The sequence below is a fragment of the Schistocerca nitens genome, chromosome 4 (genome assembly GCF_023898315.1).
Source record: "Schistocerca nitens isolate TAMUIC-IGC-003100 chromosome 4, iqSchNite1.1, whole genome shotgun sequence".
In the NCBI taxonomy this organism is placed as follows: domain Eukaryota; kingdom Metazoa; phylum Arthropoda; class Insecta; order Orthoptera; family Acrididae; genus Schistocerca; species Schistocerca nitens.
In genome coordinates, this window is record NC_064617.1 from 988,644,956 (window position 1) to 988,665,445 (window position 20,490).

The following is a 20,490-nucleotide window of genomic DNA, read 5'->3' on the forward strand; positions in this document are numbered from 1 at the left end:
TATTGTGTGACAGTTTAGTGATGATCAGAGTAAGTAAAGAGAGAGAGATCTGAGTACGTTCAGTTTTGCTCAGCTGTTTGAAAATCAAATAACATAGAAGTTTACCAGCACAGTCATTAACAATTTTTCAAAGGGGACGTTTCAGGCGGCCCCTCTAAAAATAAATATAGACAGTTTATCTGCAATTATAATATGTTTGTCTCATTGTAACGGTGTTCCATTGCAATACCGTGTCTCATTGTCTGAACTGAAGATATTGCCCAAGAATTGGAACTTTAAACGTGAACTGTCAGTTTTTAAGTTTCTGGAGATATGGTCATAACAAGTTTTAAATTTTGTTAATTAACATTGTTACGCTGTTAAGATCACAGTTCTAATATTTAGTTGAAATATTGTTTATTCGTCAAATAAGGAATATCTTTGATACGAGGAAAGGTGTGTAAGTTTGCCTCCGCCATGTAGACCAAACTGAGAAAGTGAACACATTTTGAAAATGTGAATCGATGCACACGCTAATTATTGTAAGGCGAATTATTTTTGCGTATGTTACGCTAGAAGCATCAGTGTAACGTAAAATTGCGTTTACAGGATTCGAAATTGCCCAAGTGAACTCTAAAATAGAAATAAATTTTGGTATGTCGTTACCGGCCACCTTTCTTTCCGTAAATAAGTAGTATGTAGTAACCGTTCATCCAGAGAAGTATTCTGGAAATTAAAACGAACAGTAGGTTAGGAGATGATCAGCTTACAGACTAAATGATGCACAGGAGCGGAATCACCAGTCTTCTGGGAGATACGAGTTTGCGCAAATAGCGTAATCACTTGTGCCGCGGTCGGGAGTTCATCAGCGGGCGTAATGGGCGCTATGATTACGCAGCGATGCGGGCGATTACTTCAATTATCGCCGCTGTACCTCGCTAAGCCGGCGCGCGTGTTGCCCGTAGTTAGGCGGAGGGCCAGCGGGCCAGACCGTTCCGTGCAGACTGCCAGCCGGCGTAGTTTCCCTGGTCATGACTGACGATATCCCAGGGCAGCGGCCAATTATTCACCATCGTAGCCACTGAAGCAACGGTATCGAGCTCCACGCTAATCTGTTCTGCTCGACTGGACGAAGAGTTCTACAGAATACAATCTGCCTGTTTCTGTTTTATTCTTTCTCCCTCCAATTCATCTTTGTTAGTTTATTTAACATCAGTTAAGAGAAAGATTGTTAATGAATAGTTGACACCGAATGTTCATGGTTACGACATAAAGCAGACTATATTAGTTACATGTCAATCACATATCAAAACTTGGAACAATAAGAGATGTACGTAAATGATCGTCCACTTGGATTGTCAAATATATGTTAATTTTCGATTTTACAGGTTATACTCGTACAAGTGCAGGATGAAATGGTTCAAAACAGCAACAGCTGCTTGTGGGCAAATGGATTATCATTAAATTTTGGTAAGACTCAATATGTACAGTTTAGGGCTTCTCATAGACCTCCACAAGCTATAAAAATGGTTTACTCAGACAGTGAAATATGAGAAGTAGATAGTGTTATGTTTCTGGTATTAAGGAGGAATCGCAATCATAATAAGAAAACATCCTAGAATTAATTAAGCATCACAGTTCAACTACATTTCCGAATATGATTAGTGCGTTAAGTGATTTAAAAGTGAAGAAACTAGCTTCATCTGTATATTTACATTCACTAATGAGCTATGTGGTCATCTTTGGGGAACTTATAGACACAGTATTTTCACCATACGGAAGTATGTTATAAGAATGATATCTCGTACAGGTAATAGTATCTCTTCCAGAGAATTCATCAAACTGGTATTTTGAGAACTGTTTTTCATGTATTTACTGATGACCTCGTTGTTACTAACATTTCTTTTTCCTTAAAAGAATAAAATAATACGAAGCATGAATGTAATTCTGGAACCAAAGACGTCTTCAAATATTACTGCTTCTAAGAACCTTCTACATCGCAGCGCGTCAGCAATCGTTGGTTAATATATTAAAGAACTAAAAACCCGCCTCGATTGCGAAAAAAGCACCTAGTGTTAACCCAGGTTTCGGCTTAGATAACTACACCTTCTTCAGAACAACAATAAAACCCACAAGTGCCTAAGAAGACCTTTTTCAACGATTAAAAGAACACCATAGCTATACATTTATAAACGAAAAAGAAATGGAAAATGTGGTGTCACTGCCAGACACCACACTTGCTAGGTGGTAGCTTAAATCGGCCGCGGTCCATTAGTACATGTCGGACCCGCGTGTCGCCACTGTGTGATCGCAGACCGAGCGCCACCACACGGCAGGTCTCGAGAGACGTACGAGAACTCGCCCCAGTTGTACGACGACGTTGCTAGCGACTATACTGACGAAGCCTTTGCTCTCATTGGCCGAGAGACAGTTAGAATAGCCTTCAGCTAAGTTAATGGCTACGACTTAGCAAGGCGCCAATTGTCACAGTGCATGTATCTTACGAGTCTCATTTGTATAGTGAAGAGAGATGTATCACAAGGATTGATTAAAAGTTAAGTATATTCCAAAGCTACGTATTTTCTTTATAGCAGTCATAACGTATCCTGTTCCAGACTTGACGCCAGTCGGCGTGTGTGTACGCGTGCAAATCGGCTTCCTCCTCAGTGTGGCGTGACTAGCTTGTTACGCCACAACAGAAAACACAAACAGTACATGTGTACAAAGTTAAGACCACTACTTAACTTAATAGTGTACGCTCCACCTCACACCGGCCTATGTTCGATGGGCCATGACCCGCCATAAAGTTTGTGGCGTGCTACGCTGCATGCACTGTCACTGGAAGCGCCTCTGGAGTAATGTCAGGACTCCTAGCTAGTCCTTACTCCACGCCACATTCCATATCTCAAGTATTCCTGCGCACATATGTACCCTCCAGGCGCAATATTCGTATTTGTCAAGTGCTCCTGCGCTCTCTATGTCATCCAGGCGCAACAATCTTTCTGCTCTGGTGCTCTCGTACTCTTACTGCGCACTATGGGCGCAATGTTTTTACCATAGTCTTTCCAGTGTGCTCTAGCACCACTCTGTGCTTTCTGGCAATTCCATGCATACTTTCCAGATGCTCTCGCAGCAGTATCAGCGTCCTGGACGTATTATTATTATTATATGTTCTATCCTTGCAGATAGGCTCCAGACTGTTCGCTCTTCAGTTGCCCCCAGCCATTCTGGGTCCACCCACACCAGCCTCTAATATCCAGTCCTGCAGAATCTACTACAGGTGACATCTCTGACACACTGACTGCTGATTCTGGGCAGATGCCACGATCGCTCCTCACCCTATGCCTCCTGATAGCACCACCATCGTTTTCTGGGGGAGGATGGATGCTGGATCGTCTCTCTCCATCAAGGTGACTTTGCCATCTCTTTACTGGGGGAAGGGATGCTACATCTGTGGCCACTCGCCTATAAGACAGCAACCAGTCGCACACCTACGAGGGCCGTTCAGAAAGTAACCACCGGTTGATTTAAAAAAATACACCAAGTTAAATAAAAATATTTTAATATATACATGTTACAACTACATCTTTGCACTATTTTTCTACATAGTCTCCATAGCGATTGAGGCACTTATCGTATCTCTTCACAAGCTTTGAAATTCCTTCTGCATAAAAATCACCCGCTTGTGCCTGGAGCCAGCCTGTGACCGCATCTTTGAGCTCTTCGTCGTCATCAAACCGCTGTGACCCGAGCCATTTCTTCAAATGCATGAAGAGGTGATAATCACTTGGCGCCAGGTCTGGGCTGTAAGGTGGATGGTTGATAACGTCCCACTTGAAGGACTCAAAAAGGGCCGTTGTTCTGCGAGCAGAGTGAGGACGGGCGTTATCGTGCAAAAAAACGATACCGGAAGTCAGCATACCACGGCGTTTGTTCTGTATAGCCCGTCGTAACTTTTTTATTGTTTCACAGTACACGTCTTGATTAATGGTCGTACGACGTTCCATGAATTCAACCAACAACACCCCTTTGGCATCCCAAAACACCGTCGCCATCAGTTTTCTGTCAGAAAAATCTTGCGAGGCTTTTCTTGGTTTCGTAGGCGAATTTGAATGTGCCCACATCTTTGATTGTTCTTTTGTCTCAGGGTTCACGTACTTAATCCAGGTTTCGTCACCGGTCACGATTCTGTTTAACAATGGTTCTCCTTCGTCCTCATAACGTGACAGAAAGTCTAATGCAGAGGCCATTCTTTGAGTTTTGTGGTGGTCGGTAAGAATTTTGGGCACCCATCGTGCACAGAACTTACGGTAACCCAATCTTGCTGTCACTATCTCGTACAAGAGAGTCTTAGAAATCTGTGGAAAACCAGTAGACAACTCCGACATTGAGAAACGTCGATTTTCACGAACTTTTGCATCAACTGTCTGAACGCGTTCGTCAGTCACCGATGGTGGTCTACCACTCCTCTCTTCATCATGAACGTTTTCTCGTCCACTTTTAAATAAACGTACCCATTCACGGACAACTCCTTCACTCATAACTCTCGGTCCGTCACGGCACAAAGCTCACGATGAATAGCTGCTGCAGAATATCCTTTGGCTGTAAAAAACCTTATGACAGCACGCACTTCACATTTGGCGGGGTTTTCTATTGCAGCACACATTTCAAACTGCCACAAAAACTAAACTAGCGCAGGTACGACGTTCACTCGACTACGGCTTGATGCCGACTGACCTGTTGAGTGCGTGAACGCACAGATGGCGTCGCTACTCCCCCCACAACCCGCACTGTGACCAATCGGAGGTTACTTTCTGAACCGCCCTCGTACATCCTACGGGTGAGCACGTGGCAGGTGTTATTTTATGGTTTCGGATTTCCCACCACCATCCCCATCACCGACCAGTGCCTGCCTCACATGTTAGTAAATATCATGAACAGCAACCAAACAGGCTGGTTTGTTGTTCACAGAATCTTCGGCAGCTGCCATGAGAGGTGCCAGGCTTGCTGAACGTAGCGCCTGCATCCATGACTGTGGCACTGCTTTCGTTGACACTATTTCACCTCTGCATCACGTTCCCACGAGTAGGCCGCTCCATAGTCAAGCGTCGCCAGTTCACATCGAGCTCTCCACGGACGAGTACGCCAACCACTGCCCCACTCCATGTATCAAAATCCTTCTTGGAACCTCCAGTGGTCTGCTTTCTGACGTCAACTGGTCCGCCGACTTAGTATCTTCACCTCCGACTTCATGTGCAGCTACCAGCAGTCGTTTTCATGCTACACAGAGACTTGGCCTGTGCAACGTCAGACCTCCTGTGCTTAGGTTCTACTGCACTTCGTAGTATTCGTGTGGTTAGAGACAATAAATGCACGACGTGAGACTTTCACTCTATTATTTGCACTTTAGCATTCTTCGATGGACACAACTTGAAGTATCGAAATCATTGTTCAAGACAGAGACTTGACTGATAAGTATTTCTTGTGTTTGTATAATTAAGCTGCAAAGAAGGAGGAGAGAAGCTTTTAACTAATCACCAATATACTTTTTGTTCACAGTATACGTGGGCATTAAATATTGCCACGACGAACACGACCTGGGTCATAACAGTTCCCATGTAAATTTCCCTTAATCGCAATTCCTGGCTTTCCCTGAATCGGGATGGATAGGAAAATAAAGTTTCAATGGTCAGGTAATGCATGGAACGAATAGAAATTGAATAGAATTTTTAGAAAGTGTGTAGCTAAGTGTTAGCTGGAGAAAGAATGGGTTAGTGTGACTGGTATTGACGTAAGAAATGTATTTAATTCAAATTGGAAGGAGCGGTTCATAGCAAAAGAGTAAGTATAAATAACGACGCGAATATGGAGAATATTGAATGTAATCAATATGCAAAAATAAAATTCACACAATAAGAAAATATGGAGCACGCTGACAAATCAGTTATGGGACTAATTTATTTCTTTATAAGAAACTAATTAATGAATGTTAAAATGCAGGTTCAACCTCAATTCACAATGTGAAAGCACTAGAATTGATTTCTTGTCTACGCATACAAAGCGGTAAGTCGTGCTACATACGTGTTCGCATCCGGGTGTGTCTTTCCTGGAGGAATGCGGATCTTCCACGCGAGTAATTTTTGCTTGTTGTGACACTGTCTGCGTTCACGAACTGCATAAGCCGTTTCATTTTATTCCCGTATTGACCATGTTGGATCACGTAACAACTTCAATTCCTTTTCTTTCTTTGTTGTTTCTTTCTATTTCCCAGTACTCCCTCATTGTCTCCTCACGTTGTCTTTCCCCTTTTCTGTCGAAGTTGTTCCCAGTTTTTTATTTCTTCTGCATTGAAAGCCTTTTAAGTTCAGTGTAGTAAATATGCCGTTCTATTTTATTCAGTTTTACCGACTGGACGCATGATGTTGAAGCACGTTTTCGAAGGACGCGGTTACAAGGGAAGTGATCACGATATCTAAAATAGTGTTATTTATATTATTATTTTAATTAATTTGATAAGACTATGAAGGTTTCTTCCTGCAAAAGACGCGTCAATTCTACCACTTTTCGATTGCGAAAGGTGCTTGAGTCTGTGTTTTAACACTGATTTTAACATCTACAAGCCTTTATCTATCGCCGGCCGCTGTGGCCGAGCGTTTCTGGGTGCTTCAGCCCGGAACCGCGCTGCTGCTACGGTCGCACGTTCGAATCCTGCCTCGGGCATGGATGTGTGTGATGTCCTTAGATTAGTTATGTTTAAGTAGTTCTAAGTCTAGCGGACTGATGAGCTCAGATGTTAATTCCCATAGTGCTTAGAGCCATTTGAACCATTTGAACCTTATCTATGATGGATAAAAAAAATGGTTCAAATGGGTCTGAGCGCTATGGGACTTAACATCTGAGGTCATCAGTCCCCCAGACTTAGAAGTACTTAAACCTAACCAACCTAAGGACATCACACACATCCATGCCCGACGCAGGATTCGAACCTGCGACCGTAGCAGCAGCGCGGTTCCGGACTGTAGCGCCTAGAACCGCTCGGCCATCCCGGCCGGCCCTATCATGGATACAATCAAAGGTAATTATTTATTAGACCCAGATAAGAAGTAATTGGAGCTCCTGAGTTACTAGCACATTACATTCCTGCCAAAAAAGCACGTAGTAATGAGGCAACAGGTATTGACTTGCCTTTAGCATGAATATGTTGTGTCAACAACTGCTCACACTAACGTGGCACAAAGCTGGGCTGCTAATACAAGTTCTGCCATGTTTATTGTTTTCATAAAGGGTATGTTTTGAAATGGTCACTGATGTATGTTGCATTCCCCAAGTAAGTGGCAATGTGAGATAAATTGATGGCTAATTATTAAAGAATTTTACAGAGAACCGATGATTTGAGACGTCGGGTCGAAGGAAGGATTCATGTAATTTCGGGACACCAGGTCCACGGTTACCACGGGCAGTCGTCCTGATGGCTGGCGCACTCGCGTTTTTCCCTAATTACTGCAGGCAGCAGCCACCTAGCGTCTGGAATACAGATGGTGACGTGGTAATCGAAGCCGGAAATATGGTACGCTGGTCCGTGGTTACTCACCCAGCCGCAGCGGATCAGTGACGGCGATGAGGGAGGCCAGCTTCTGCAGGTAGTTGACGTCCATCACGACGACCACGTCGGAGCTGAGGTTGAGCGTCACGTTGGTGTTCTGCAGGACCGCGTCCAGGTAGCGCGTCCAGTTCATCTGTAGGCATCGAGGCATGCCATGACATCTCAGCAGACAGTATCTTAATTATTATGTGTGTAAAAAATGGAACTTTTAAATTTCACTAAAATACCCACACTCTATGCAACAGGAACTTCTTATTTACCAAACTGGCACGAGTCAGAAGCAAGACCTGGCTCTCATGTGTTATGCATGCTGGCCCAAAACTTAGTTATACAGATGCACCGGCTGAATCGAAAAGTGTTACAGCATTAAGCGAGAGCCCGTTTTTTAACAAGGTTTAGGGAGATAACAATTACTGAATTTCAGATATACCTGTTTTGCAGACTACTGTGTTTTTGCTCTTCTTTATAAATGCTCAAATATGCTTAAGTGCCTTTGCCCCGTTATCAGCAGTTACTGATATTCATTTGTATAAAATTTAGACATGTTTTAAGTAATAAGTATCTTCTGGCTGCTTTCAGGTGTGCACTTGTAACAGAGACGTCAGTAACATTGCTGCATAATAATGTCGGGATATTTACTCGTAATAACGACTTGATGGCAGTTTCCCTTCTTTTAAAGACAATAAAACCACTTAAAGGAAATTTTAGACTTTTTTTCAAACGACTCATGCAACAATCCTTAACGTTCGATAGGTTAACTTTCAGATGCTACCCTTGGCCTGGAGTTTCCTGGCCTTTCCGTGGTAGGTATTTAGTCGAAATTTCGTCAACCCTGGTTTTTTCGGCTAAATCCGTACTTACCATCGCACAGTGAATTTGCGGACATCCTGAAACCCATCCAGGTAGGTGGACTGATTGTTTAAAGGATAGTGGGAGACCGATCCGCTCCGCCGCACGACCAGCAGGTCTTCTGTGGACATTTGGCGTCAATCTGACCGCCACAAACAGAAACGAGACCCATCAGCGAACACGCAGCACGCCGCTCAGTCTCCCAGTTGAGTCGGGCTCTCTGATGTCTGTGTTGCGGTCGGTGTCAGCAATAAACGACGTACGGCAACTACCGTACCGTCTTCCAGTAATCTGTTCCGGATAGTTCGCGGTGGCTTTTTGCCTACGACCACAGCCTAGATTTGTGCTGTTGTCCCGTCTATTCACAAGCATACGATATTCTCGTGGTATAGCTCTTCCGTAAGGACACTTGCCTGCTCTTCTTGACACATTGTCAGACTGAGTCTGTGAGATATGCAATATATGCTGCCATGTTATTCATGGCACTTATTCGACCTTTCTCAAAGCCCGAAAGATGGTGACAAGCTTCATGTGATTGTCCTCTGCGCACGCTGTGTTGTGGTGTGTACGTGGGAAGTTCGAGTAACAACCTAACTGAGTCGCCAGTTGGTTATAGACTCTGATAGAGCTTCCATCGAGTCCTGGAGCTATGTTCAGTTTCGACGCTTCAGATGTTTCTCATCCCCACAGACACTTATATCTTCACTCATATTCTCAGTGATACTATGATTAAGGGCAGGTTTACTATTTTTTGGTTCAAAAAATCGGTCTTTTAAAAATTGCGTTTTTGGATCCATCTAAGTGTTTAGAATCCATCCCCGAAGCGGTTTTTCCGAATACGGAACGGAAGTGTTTGTTATTCACGGTTGAACAAAAAAATGCACCTGCCTGAAATCGGCCTTTTTCACGCACCAGTTTTTTTCTTTCGGAGGACGAGTTATTGTACCGGTGCTTGGGAGGAAACACACAAAATTAAAATGAAAGTTTGAACGCGTGTGTTTGGAAGTTAGCTCCTAAGCATTTACATTCTGGTGCGAAGACTGTGGAGATTGCGACTTTCCTGGCAGTGAGAAGCTTCAACGAAGGGTAGTCAGAAATTCTGAAGACCATGACAACGCAGTTCGCCAAGCATTCGGACGACCACCGGATTCAAGCGGCCGAAAACCGCTTGTCACCGGCCGTACGAGCGGCTTTGGAGCAGCGCAGGATGGCCCGGATCGAGCAGAACGCCCTCTATGAGGAAGAGGAAGGGCTAGTTTATGGACCCGGAATAGAAGATTGAACGTAAGATGCATAATGTTGCATTTATATGTAGTCAAAACTTCAAACGCGTTTTTCTCGAAATGACTTTTTTTTTTTTATCGCGCGGTATGGTAACTTCAAATCTACTGAACCGATTGGCATGATTCTTTGTTTCCGACGAAGCTAACTAAATTGTCTAGGAGTTGTACCACTTTTATTCCGATCCATCAACTATAAACATTTTTCAATGGTCGAAATAACTTAAGCGAGGTACAACTCGTAAAGAATCTTATATACTTCGCTAACGTCAGACGAGCCGGCTCACCTGTGACATACCGCGCGTGGAGGTCTACATCGAAATTTTGTTTCGTTCCGACGGCACTTCCTCCTTTGCTCTTCGACATTTCCTGTCGAAAAAATCCAGTTTGTAGAGTAAATATCAATAAACATTTTTACCAAATTTGACATTGATATCTATAACACATCCCGAGAAAAAAAATTCTCAAAGAACATGCTTTTTTCGCGCCAAAGATAGTAAACCTCCTCTTAAATTAGGACATGAACCCTGGATTTTCCTTGTAAAGGAACATTTGAAAACGGAGTTAAGCATGTCTGCTTTTGTTTTGCTAGATTCAGTTTAAGTTCCTGCCTCGTACGCGAGAGACTGCACACTAATTTTGGTTCCACTAACAGCCTTTATACAGGGTGTTACAAAAAGGTACGGCCAAACTTTCCAGGAAACATTCCTCACACACAAATAAAGAAAATATGTTATGTGGACATGTGTCCGGAAACGCTTACTTTCCATGTTAGAGCTCATTTTATTACTTCTCTTCAAATCACATTAATCGTGGAATGGAAACACAGAGCAACAGAACGTACCAGCGTGACTTCAAACACTTTGTTACAGGAAATATTCAAAATGTCCTCCGTTAGCGAGGATACATGCATCCACCCTCCGTCGCATGGAATCAAATGGCTCTGAGCACTATGCGACTTAACTTCTGAGGTCATCAGTCGCCTAGAACTTAGAACTAATTAAACCTAACTAACCTAAGGACAGCACACACATCCATGCCCGAGGCAGGATTCGAACCCGCGACCGTAGCAGTCCCGCGGTTCCGGACTGAGCGCCTAGAACCGCTAGACCACCGCGGCCGGCGCATGGAATCCATTATGCGCTGATGCAGCCCTGGAGAATGGCGTATTGTATCACAGCCGTCCACAATACGAGCACGAAGTCTCTACATTTGGTACCGGGGTTGCGTAGACAAGAGCTTTCAAATGCCCCCATAAATGAAAGTCAAGAGGGTTGAGGTCAGGAGAGCGTGGAGGCCATGGAATTGGTCCGCCTCTTCCGAATCTGTTGTTGAGAAGCGTACGAACACTTCGACTGAAATGTGCAGGAGCTCCATCGTGCATGAATCACATGTTGTGTCGTACTTGTAAAGGCACATGTTCTAGCAGCACAGGTAGAGTATCCCGTATGACATCATTGAGCGTAGGTGGACGAAACTAAAATGAGCTCTAACATGGAAATTAAGCGTTTCTGGACACATGTCCACATAACATCTTTTCTTTATTTGTGTGTGAGGAATGTTTCCTGAAAGTTTGGCCGTACCTTTTTGTAACACCCTGTATACAGCTAGAATTTCTTCGGGTTTTGCGAAAGATCTTTCGGCCATACTGTGCTACAACAGTCATTGATGGCTTCACGCATTGCTTTCTTGACAGCCAAACATTTCGGCAATATTGTGCTACGATAGCTACTGATAGCTTCACGCGTTGCTTTCTTGACAGCCAAACTGATTGTCTGGAAAAAAATTGCGCTGTTCGGGTTTCAACGGCGGTCCTTGCGGAATTTGAACAGATTCCTACTGAGAAATTGTTCGGTCTCCAAAAACATTGTCCTATGTACATTTTCACGGAAGTGGCTCGTTTCTACCGAAGAATGACCTTTATTTACTCAGTATCATTTCTGCTTCTTATAATATATATCTGTGATAATGTATCGGCCTTGACACTGCCATTATCGTAGGAATAACAGCTACATAGCAGCGTAACGACATTGAAGGCGGTTTAGTTTCGAACGGCTGCATAGCTGTTCTCGTCTACCAGACTCCATCACACGCGAGCTCCACCATGACTGCACTGTGGCTGAACAATGGGAGCTGCACGCGCGGTCAGCGCATCCGATAACCAATTGACCGGAAAACTGTCCGTCCTAATTTCCCAGGCCACTGATCCTCACGCACCGCGGAAACACCATAAAAGCTCTTCCCGTTACCACCCTGCATTGTACAGATGTGGTCTGTCGTTGTGGAAACGCATGTATCCAAGTTCGCTTTTAACGCACTACATCCTTTTCAGCGAGCGTATTAGTGTGTAACAAACGGATCTATGGCCATATTAGCGGTTTCAAATATTTTCCAGTATTTATTTTCTATTCCATCTCTCTGTCTCTATATCCTTCCTCAATTTGAGCCACTGGCCCTGCTGTAGTCCACGTGGAGTACTCTCTTCCTCCTTACAGCACAGGATGTCTCACAAACTTCACACTGAAATAACATGAGCGCTAATATACTTGTATCCAATGGATCAAACAAAAATGATTTCATCTTCTAATCTGTTGCAACCAGGACGACACATTGGAACGATATTTAAACATTTGATTTGGTCATCTGTTTTATTTTACATGCTAACTGCCAGTAAATTAGAATATTACACCAATGTCCTCGCATTTTAATTTGACGAAATTAGTTTCCATAACCGAAGACATATGTTTTGACGATCACTTGTGTTCTACTCGAGTCTAATGAGTTCTGATTCTCGTAACACTTGAAAATGGCCTAACGCCGAAGTCTAGATTGTGGAATAAGACATGTTGTACAATGAAATGGCGATTATATCTTTAAAAAATATTACATTATCTTTCCTTCTCCTAGTTGGCAAAATGATGTATAAATATTTGAGATCTCAGCCCATTTATGCAGCTAGGATATTTTCAAAGTGACGAATGTTCTTGTTTCAAAAAATTTCGAGAAATACAATATGTGATCAAAATTACCCTGACACCTGGCTCAAAATGACTTACAAGTTCGTGGCGCCATCCATCGGTAATGTTGGAATTCAATATGGCGTTGGGCCACCCTTAGCCTTGATGACAGCTTCCAGTCTCGCAGGCATACGTTCAGTCAGGTGCTGGAAGGTTTCTTGGGGAATGGCAGACCATTCTTCATTGAGTGCTGCACTGAGGAGAGGTATCGATGTCAGTCAGTGAGACCTGGAACGAAGTCGGCGTTCCAAAACATCCCAAAGGTGTTCTATAGGATTCAGGTCAGGACTCTGTGCAGGCCAGGCCATTACAGGGATGTTATTGTCGTGTAAGCACTCCGCCACAGGCCGTGCATTATGAACAGGTGCTCTATCGTGTTGAAAGATGCAATCGCCATGCCCGAATTGCTCTTCAACAGTGGGAAGCAAGAAGGTGCTTAAAACATCAATGTAGGCCTGTGCTGTGGTAGTGCCACGCAAAACAACAGGGGGTGCCATCCCTCTCCATGAAAAACACGACCACACCATAGCACCACCGCCTCCGAATTTTACTGTCGGCACTACACACGCTGGCAGATGACATTCACCGGGCATTTACCATACGCACACCCTGCTATCTCAAAAATGGTTCAAATGGCTCTGAGCACTATGGGACTCAACATCTGTGGTCATAAGTCCCATAGAACTTAGAACTACTTAAACCTAACCAACCTAAGGACATCACACACGTCCATGGCCGAGGCAGGATTCGAACCTGCGACCGTAGCAGTCGCGCGGTTCCTGACTGAGCGCCAAGAACCGCTAGACCACCGCGGCCGGCCCCTGCTATCTGATCGCCACATTGTGTACCGTGATTCGTCATTCCACACAACGTTTTTCCACTGTTCAATCGTCCAATGTTTCGCTCTTTACACCAAGCGATGCGTCGTTTGGCATTTACCGGCGTGATGTGTGGCTTATGAGCAGCCGCTCCGTCATGAAATGCAAGTTTTGTCACCTCCCGCCTAACTTCCATAATACTTGCAATGAATCCTGATGGAGTTTGGAATACCTGTGTGATGGTCTGGATAGATGTGTGCCTATTACACATTACGACCCTCTTCAACTGTCGGCGATCTCTGTCAGTCAACAGACGAGGTCGGCCAATATGCTTTCGTGTTGTTACGTGTGCCTTGACGTTTGCAGTTCACTATCACATTGGAAACATTTGACCTAGGGATGTTTATGAGTGTGGAAATGTCGCTCACACATATACGACACAAGTGACACCCAATCACCCGACCACGTTCGAAGTCCGTGAGTTCCGCGGAGCGCCCCATTCTGCTCTCTCACGGTGTCTAATGAGTACTGAGGTTGCTGATATGAAGTACCTGGCAGTAGGTGGCAGCAGCACAATCTACCTGATATGAAAAACGTATGTTTTTGGGAGTGTCCGGATACTTTTGATTTCAGTTCCAGCATTCATCTGGTGATTAAGGGAAAGCAATAATGGAAATCGAAGAATTAGAATTACTTTTAATTTATAACTGGGGCAATACTGTACATTTTATTGCTTCCAGGGCTTTCAGTTAAGATTTAAGTAACATTCAAATCAACTTTACACGCGGAAACAACGTAAAACGGGAACGAAAAGCAGCGAGAGGAAAAATAAGCAGTTTTAACGGTGGAAATCACGAGTGCGCCGGTCTCGGTTGCCGGCAGCCGTACAGCCAGCAGCAGGAGTTTGTTTGGAGAGAGCTAATTGCTGCGTGTGTGACGCGCGGCTGTTCCAGCAGCCTCCAGCGGCCACCTGGCCGTCGGCAGGCGGCGCGGCGCAGCGCCTGTTTAACTCGTGGCCGTAATCCCAATTTAGCGGGCGCGCCTCTGAAAGGGCCGCCAGAAAGCTCATTTCCGCGGCGGACACAGCCGCCGCTCCGGCCAGAATATTTGATTAACAGTATCGCGCGGCGTACCTGCGGGCCGCGCCGCCTGGCTCCTCTGCAGGAGCGGCGGGCGTACTGGGCGAGCGGCGGCCGCGCCGGTTTCAGCTCGCACACTCTTTAACTCACAGGTGCTTGTGGTAGAACTCTTTACGTAGGTTAACCGAGGTGCTGTATTCGTTGCAGTAGGTACCATACTCAACCCCAGGTGTGACCGGTAACTTAAGAACGCTGTGTTATCGGATCCAACGATCGTTCCATCTCAGTCAGTTCACCTCCTAGTGCAACCAGTGGCTCCTTAAAATCAACCCTGTCAAAACCCAGGCTATAATCATAGGCCGAATCACCCACAGCTTCCGTCCCCACGACTTTTACCTTAGCATTTGTAACAGTCCTATACAGGTAACTAAAATTACTCGTAGCAACTGACCCGTGGTAAACATTGCTCTTTTGAAGAGCTTGCCGCAGCGCGTAGTGTGAAGCAGTCGCCCTCCGTTTCTGGCGGTGGCGCCGCTGTGGCAGTCGCAGCTTTGGTGTCTCCCTCTGGTGGGAAAGGGGAAAGGCTGCCTGTTCACGTGCATTTAAGGGGCGCTATGAGCTCGCCACAGGCCCCCTCAACCCCTGGTGTCTCTCTTCCTCTCCACCCCGAACCCGTTGCCGCGCTTTTACCGTTGTGTCCCTCCCTCTCTCCATCTCCACACCCTCCATCTCCTTTCCCAACGCAGCTTCCACCGTCTACCCCTCCCGGATGATGAGCTACGCCCTGACATCTACCCTTCCTACCAACTCTAACCCCCTCTTCCCGCCTCCTCCTCAGGGCTCCCTCTCCTCCCCCTCCCTCCCTCCTGAGCGGCTTCCCCCTCCTACTCCCCCTCCCTCTCTTGTGCCTCCTTTCAGTGTCCTGCGCTCCCTCCTGCCCTGTCTTCCCTCTTCCTCTCCCACCCCACGTGCCTCCTGTCTCTTTGTGTACCCGCTGATGCCCCTCCTCTCTTCATCCCGCCGCTTCCCCAGCTGCCCCATGCTCTCCCCTCCTTTTCCCTCGGCAGGTCCCGCCTGGCAGTTTTATTCTTCGTTGTGTGTGCTCCAAGTGGGTTTTAAGTGGGTTTTAAGTGTCTTGTTCCAGAGTGTTTTTACTGCTGTGGCCGACTTTTAACGTGTGCATGTCCATTCAGTGTCTTCTCTGAGTCTTTAAGGCTCGCCAACTGTGTTTTTTAACTTTCTGGTGACTTTTAACTGTCCTCCATGAACGTCTCCATGTTAGTCTATTTTTTCCCTCCATTTTCTCCCATTATTCTGTTTTAAGTTCCCCTTTCTCGCCTTATATATGTAACATTTTATTCTTATTTTAAGTTGTTATGTCACTCGGCTGAAGAGCGGTGGATTGTGCCGCTGACAGCACGGGCTTTTATTTAAATGGTCATTTTAGTATATAAAGCTGCCACCCTTCCACCGTAAGACTTTTCTTAGAAGTTAAAATCAAGTTGTACCTACGGTGGCAAATTAATCTGTTAATTTTAGTGTTTTGTACCATTTCCATCCCTCCTTGTGTACTTGTGTGAATTGTTAAAACTTTTACTTTAACGTAATCTGGTGTGTTGCAGATTTGCTGCTGAAATCACAATAAAGAAAAAAAAATCGCCACGGGGTCAGTCTGGGTCAGTCTTTCGTCCCCAGCTTGCTAGTCTGTCTCTCGTCCGCATTTGTGAGGCAGTTAGTGTCTGTCTGTCGTTCGGAGTGCTACTATGTCTGTTTCGTTCGGTTCAGCCTTTAAAGCCAGCAAAACGAGAGTCTTTCCACTCCACCAGTAAGAGAACTCGGCGAGTGGTCGCCCGGTCGGGGCTTAGTTCCTGCATCTGACTCTGCGCGTTAGGCCGCCAGTCTGTTCGAGTTGCTCAGGCAACGGTCATTCGCGGTTGGATCCATCGGTTGGTCGGTCGCACACTGAGACACAAGATGACTTGTCCGTCTTGAGCGTCGGCGCATGTGAGGTCGCCACGTGAGTCCAGTGGGCTGCGCCGTATAGCGAGGGGTAGTGGCTTCGCGGTCGACACGAGAGCAACAGGAGTCAAACCACGACATCGGTCTGGCCGGTGCGAGCTGCGACGCCGTGGGACGGGAGATCGGCGCGCCTTCCTGCGTCCGTTGAAGCGGCTGGCAGCGGACGGTTCGGGAGAGGGATTTGCGGGTGCTGCGCCAGGTCTTCTCTAGAAATCGCAGTTTATTAGGAGTTAAGTGATTGGTGATACGTTGTTTGATATATTGTTGTTAAATTCTACTTGTTTTCTTGACAAGGTCACCAGCCGTTTTGCTTTGGGGTCGTCCCACCATTCTTCTCCGTTTGCCCATCCACGGGAATTTGATTATTTATGAATTTGGTGGTCCGTTTTTCCCTTGTGGAATAGGGGCGGGTTAGAGCAACCTTCGGTTTGGGTTCTTTGGTAATCTCCCTATCAATCTGCAGTACGTTAATAGCTGCCTCTGTCATGTTTCTCTGATTCGGTGTGTTAACGACTTTATTGCTTGAAGTGTAACGGCCTAGTTCCTGAAATATGTTTTTATCTTGCCTATCATCTTGAGAGGCGGTATATGTGTACTGTAGAGCATGTTTGGCCAACCTTGTATAATTTTATGTAAGATTGCATTTCACGGGCTTTTATTTAAATGGTCATTTTAGTATATAAAGCTGCCACCCTTCCACCGTAAGACTTTTCTTAGAAGTTAAAATCAAGTTGTACCTACGGTGGCAAATTAATCTGTTAATTTTAGTGTTGTGTACCATTTCCATCCCTCCTTGTGTACTTGTGTGAATTGTTAAAACTTTTACTTTAACGTAATCTGCTGTGTTGCAGATTTGCACCTGTGTAGTCTTTCAGAGGTTGTTATGAGTGGTCGTGACTACGGCCATGTCAAAAGGGAGCGGCAAGGTTCTCAGCCCGAAAGCTCATACACTCAAAAATTTGTTTCTTTCTGCCTCTGAATAAATTGTAACTTGATATTTAGAGGGTGCTTTCTGCTTATAATTTTAAGTCTGTTTCTTAAAAAAAGGCTTTTAGGAATAAAATTCCCATTTGTTAAAAGCAATTTCATTTTGATTTCATCAGTTACTCCCTAGCAACTACTTCCACGCTCACATAGTGTGATTAAATGTGTTAATGTTCTTGATGAATCGCTAGTAAATAAAGTAAATTCTTAAGAAAAGGTTTTGAAAGTAAATTCATGGTCCAGTAACACTTGATCGCTGATTAATAAGGAAGCCCCATATACAAAGCATTTAACATAACGGGCGCAATAGACCAAAATTACTGAAACTGCTAATTGTCCAAACATGGGGACTGCATCCTTCCACACTCTTCCACACTTATAAAGCGCTAATCCGACTCATCCTCTGCTACGATAACGTGGCATGGACTTCCGCTCCTACTTCCTTTTATCAAGCTCTGCAGATCCTCGAACTCCATTAACTCCGCCTAATCTTTCGGATCCGCTAACCCTCCCCCACACACTTCCCCTACCAACTGAAAAACTTGCCCCGTCTTACTCTTCCGTCTTTAACACCTCTCAATATCCTACGTTACCCGTAAACTTTAGACATTACCAACCTCCTAGTTTGCCCCCTGATCTCTGATCCTGGTTCTCTACCGTGCGAGTGGTCTAAGGCGCTGCAGTCTCGGACTGTGCGGCTGGTCCCGGCGGAGGTTCGAGTCCTCCCTCGCGCATGGGTGTGTGTGTGTTTGTCCTTAGGATAATTTAGGTTAAGTAGTGTGTAAGCTTAGGGACTGATGACCTTAGCAGTTAAGTCCCATAAGATTTCACACACATTTGAACATTTTGAACTCTGCCGCGCCTCTACAACCACAAACGTCCAACGCTACACCTCCACACCCTCCACATCTCCACATCCTCTCCCAACGAAACTGTAATCGCCCTCCCTACCCGACCATGATATCTCCCCTGGTACATACCAACCCCACCAGATCTAGGAGAACCTTATGACCCTCCCTTGTCAGGGCTCCCTTCCCCTCAAATCCTCTGTACCCACGTGGTTCAGAACCGCATCCCTTTCCACTCTGCCCCAGTCCCTCCACTAAACATCCAACCACGCAAATTCCCTCCTATGCACTATCTTTAAGTGCTACGTTTCCTACATAGCCTTATCCCTGGCAGTCTACACCCACTGATCTATGTCATGTTAGGCGCATTGTGCTGCCACCTACTGCCAGGTACTCCATATCAGCGACCTCAGTAGTCATTAGACACCGTGAGAGAGCAGAAAGGGGGCGCTCCGCGGAACTCGTTCACTTCAAATGGTTCAAAGGGCTCTGAGCACTATGGGATTTAACATCTGAGGTCAAAAAATGGTTCAAATGGCTCTGAGCACTATGGGACTTAACTTCTGAGGTCATCAGTCCCATAGAACTTAGAACTACTTAAACCTAACTAACCATCACACACATCCATGACCGAGGCAGGATTCGAACCTGCGACGGTAGTGGTCGCGCGGTTCCAGACTGAAGCGCCTAGAAACGCTCGGCCACACCGGCCGGCTCGTGCACTTCGAACGTGGCCTTGCGTACTGCCAATTCCAAAACAGCTTCGTAGCCTTGCAGTGACTTTATTTTCTTCTCTTAAAGGAGTGTCGCTATGACGGATATTCACGTGAGTTACTTGATTTTCGGTGAGGAGACCACTTCGGCAGATTCTTACTCTGACTTTTATTCCTTACTCTGTTTAGTCTACGGCAGTGGCGAGTGCAACATGATAATTCCATTCTCTTATCAAAAATGGTAGTGTAACTATTTAGTGACAATGATCAGACCCCCTTATTCTTGTTCCCGCCACTCCTTTTGTTCTTCGCCCTCGTGGATAGGACAGACTGCTGAATCAATCTTTCCTTCTCCCCCCCCCCCTCCCTCTCAAAGTTATATTCAGTAGTACGTCAATGAGCGGAAATAACGGCCTCATTTTCTTTGTATTGATACAAGATCTCGTACTAAAGATGTGGTACTTCAGTCTATCTGCATTCATCAGTTCAATGAAACTCCCCTCCAACATAAGGACAGTTTGAGACCCCCCCCGTTACCCTCATTAATTCTTATGATCACCAAATTAACTAATGAATAAATGCGATGCTTAATCGGTCTCCGTAAGGTAGTGCGGATCTCGCGCTTTTCTTTGTCGGGGCAAGTTTGTTCTAAATGGTTCAAATGGCTCTAAGCTCTATGGGACTTAACAACATCTCAGATCATCAGTCCCCTAGACTTAGAGCTACTTACACCTAATTAACCAAAGGACATCACACTCATCCATGCGCGAGGCGGAATTCGAACCTGCGACCGTAGCAGCAGCGCGGTTCCGGACTGAAGCGCCTAGAACCGCACGGCCACAGCGGCCGGCTTGCGACCGACACTAGAGTGGTTGTGTATTATGGATCCATACCAAATAGGACTAAGAGGATATCGAATGTATGTAAAAAATGCCAGTAGGAAAGGGGAGAGGTTTGGCCCACGGAGAGTCGCGGAAACGCTGAGAAATTTGAATTGGCATACGTTTGAAGACTATCGCAGTAGAACCTACTTGAAAACTTTCAGGACATTAAGCTAGGTACTAGAAGGTTGTAACACCATAGCTCTAATGCTCTACTGATTTATTTTGCCTTTGTTTCATTTAATGTTACGTCATCGAGCTTCTGTAAATGTGTTTGTTTGAATCGATAACATAAAATTGTATACTCCTTTCTTTGTACGAACTTTGATATCATGATTTGATTGTATGCTGTGTAGCATATCTCTCGTTTAAATGCTTTGACCCATTTGGAGGGAACAAAGCTTACTGTATATGATTGTA

General features: G+C 45.2%; 1 protein-coding gene across 1 annotated transcript in view; it reads right to left on the reverse strand.

Annotated features, from left to right (window-relative positions):
- LOC126253707 (neprilysin-4-like) overlaps positions 1 to 20,490 on the reverse strand; it is an 823,274-nt gene that overhangs the window by 84,082 nt on the left and 718,702 nt on the right. The window contains exon 10 of the mRNA XM_049955239.1: positions 7,571 to 7,715. Coding sequence (XP_049811196.1) covers positions 7,571 to 7,715 — 145 coding nt within the window. The remainder of the gene's footprint in view (positions 1 to 7,570; positions 7,716 to 20,490) is intronic.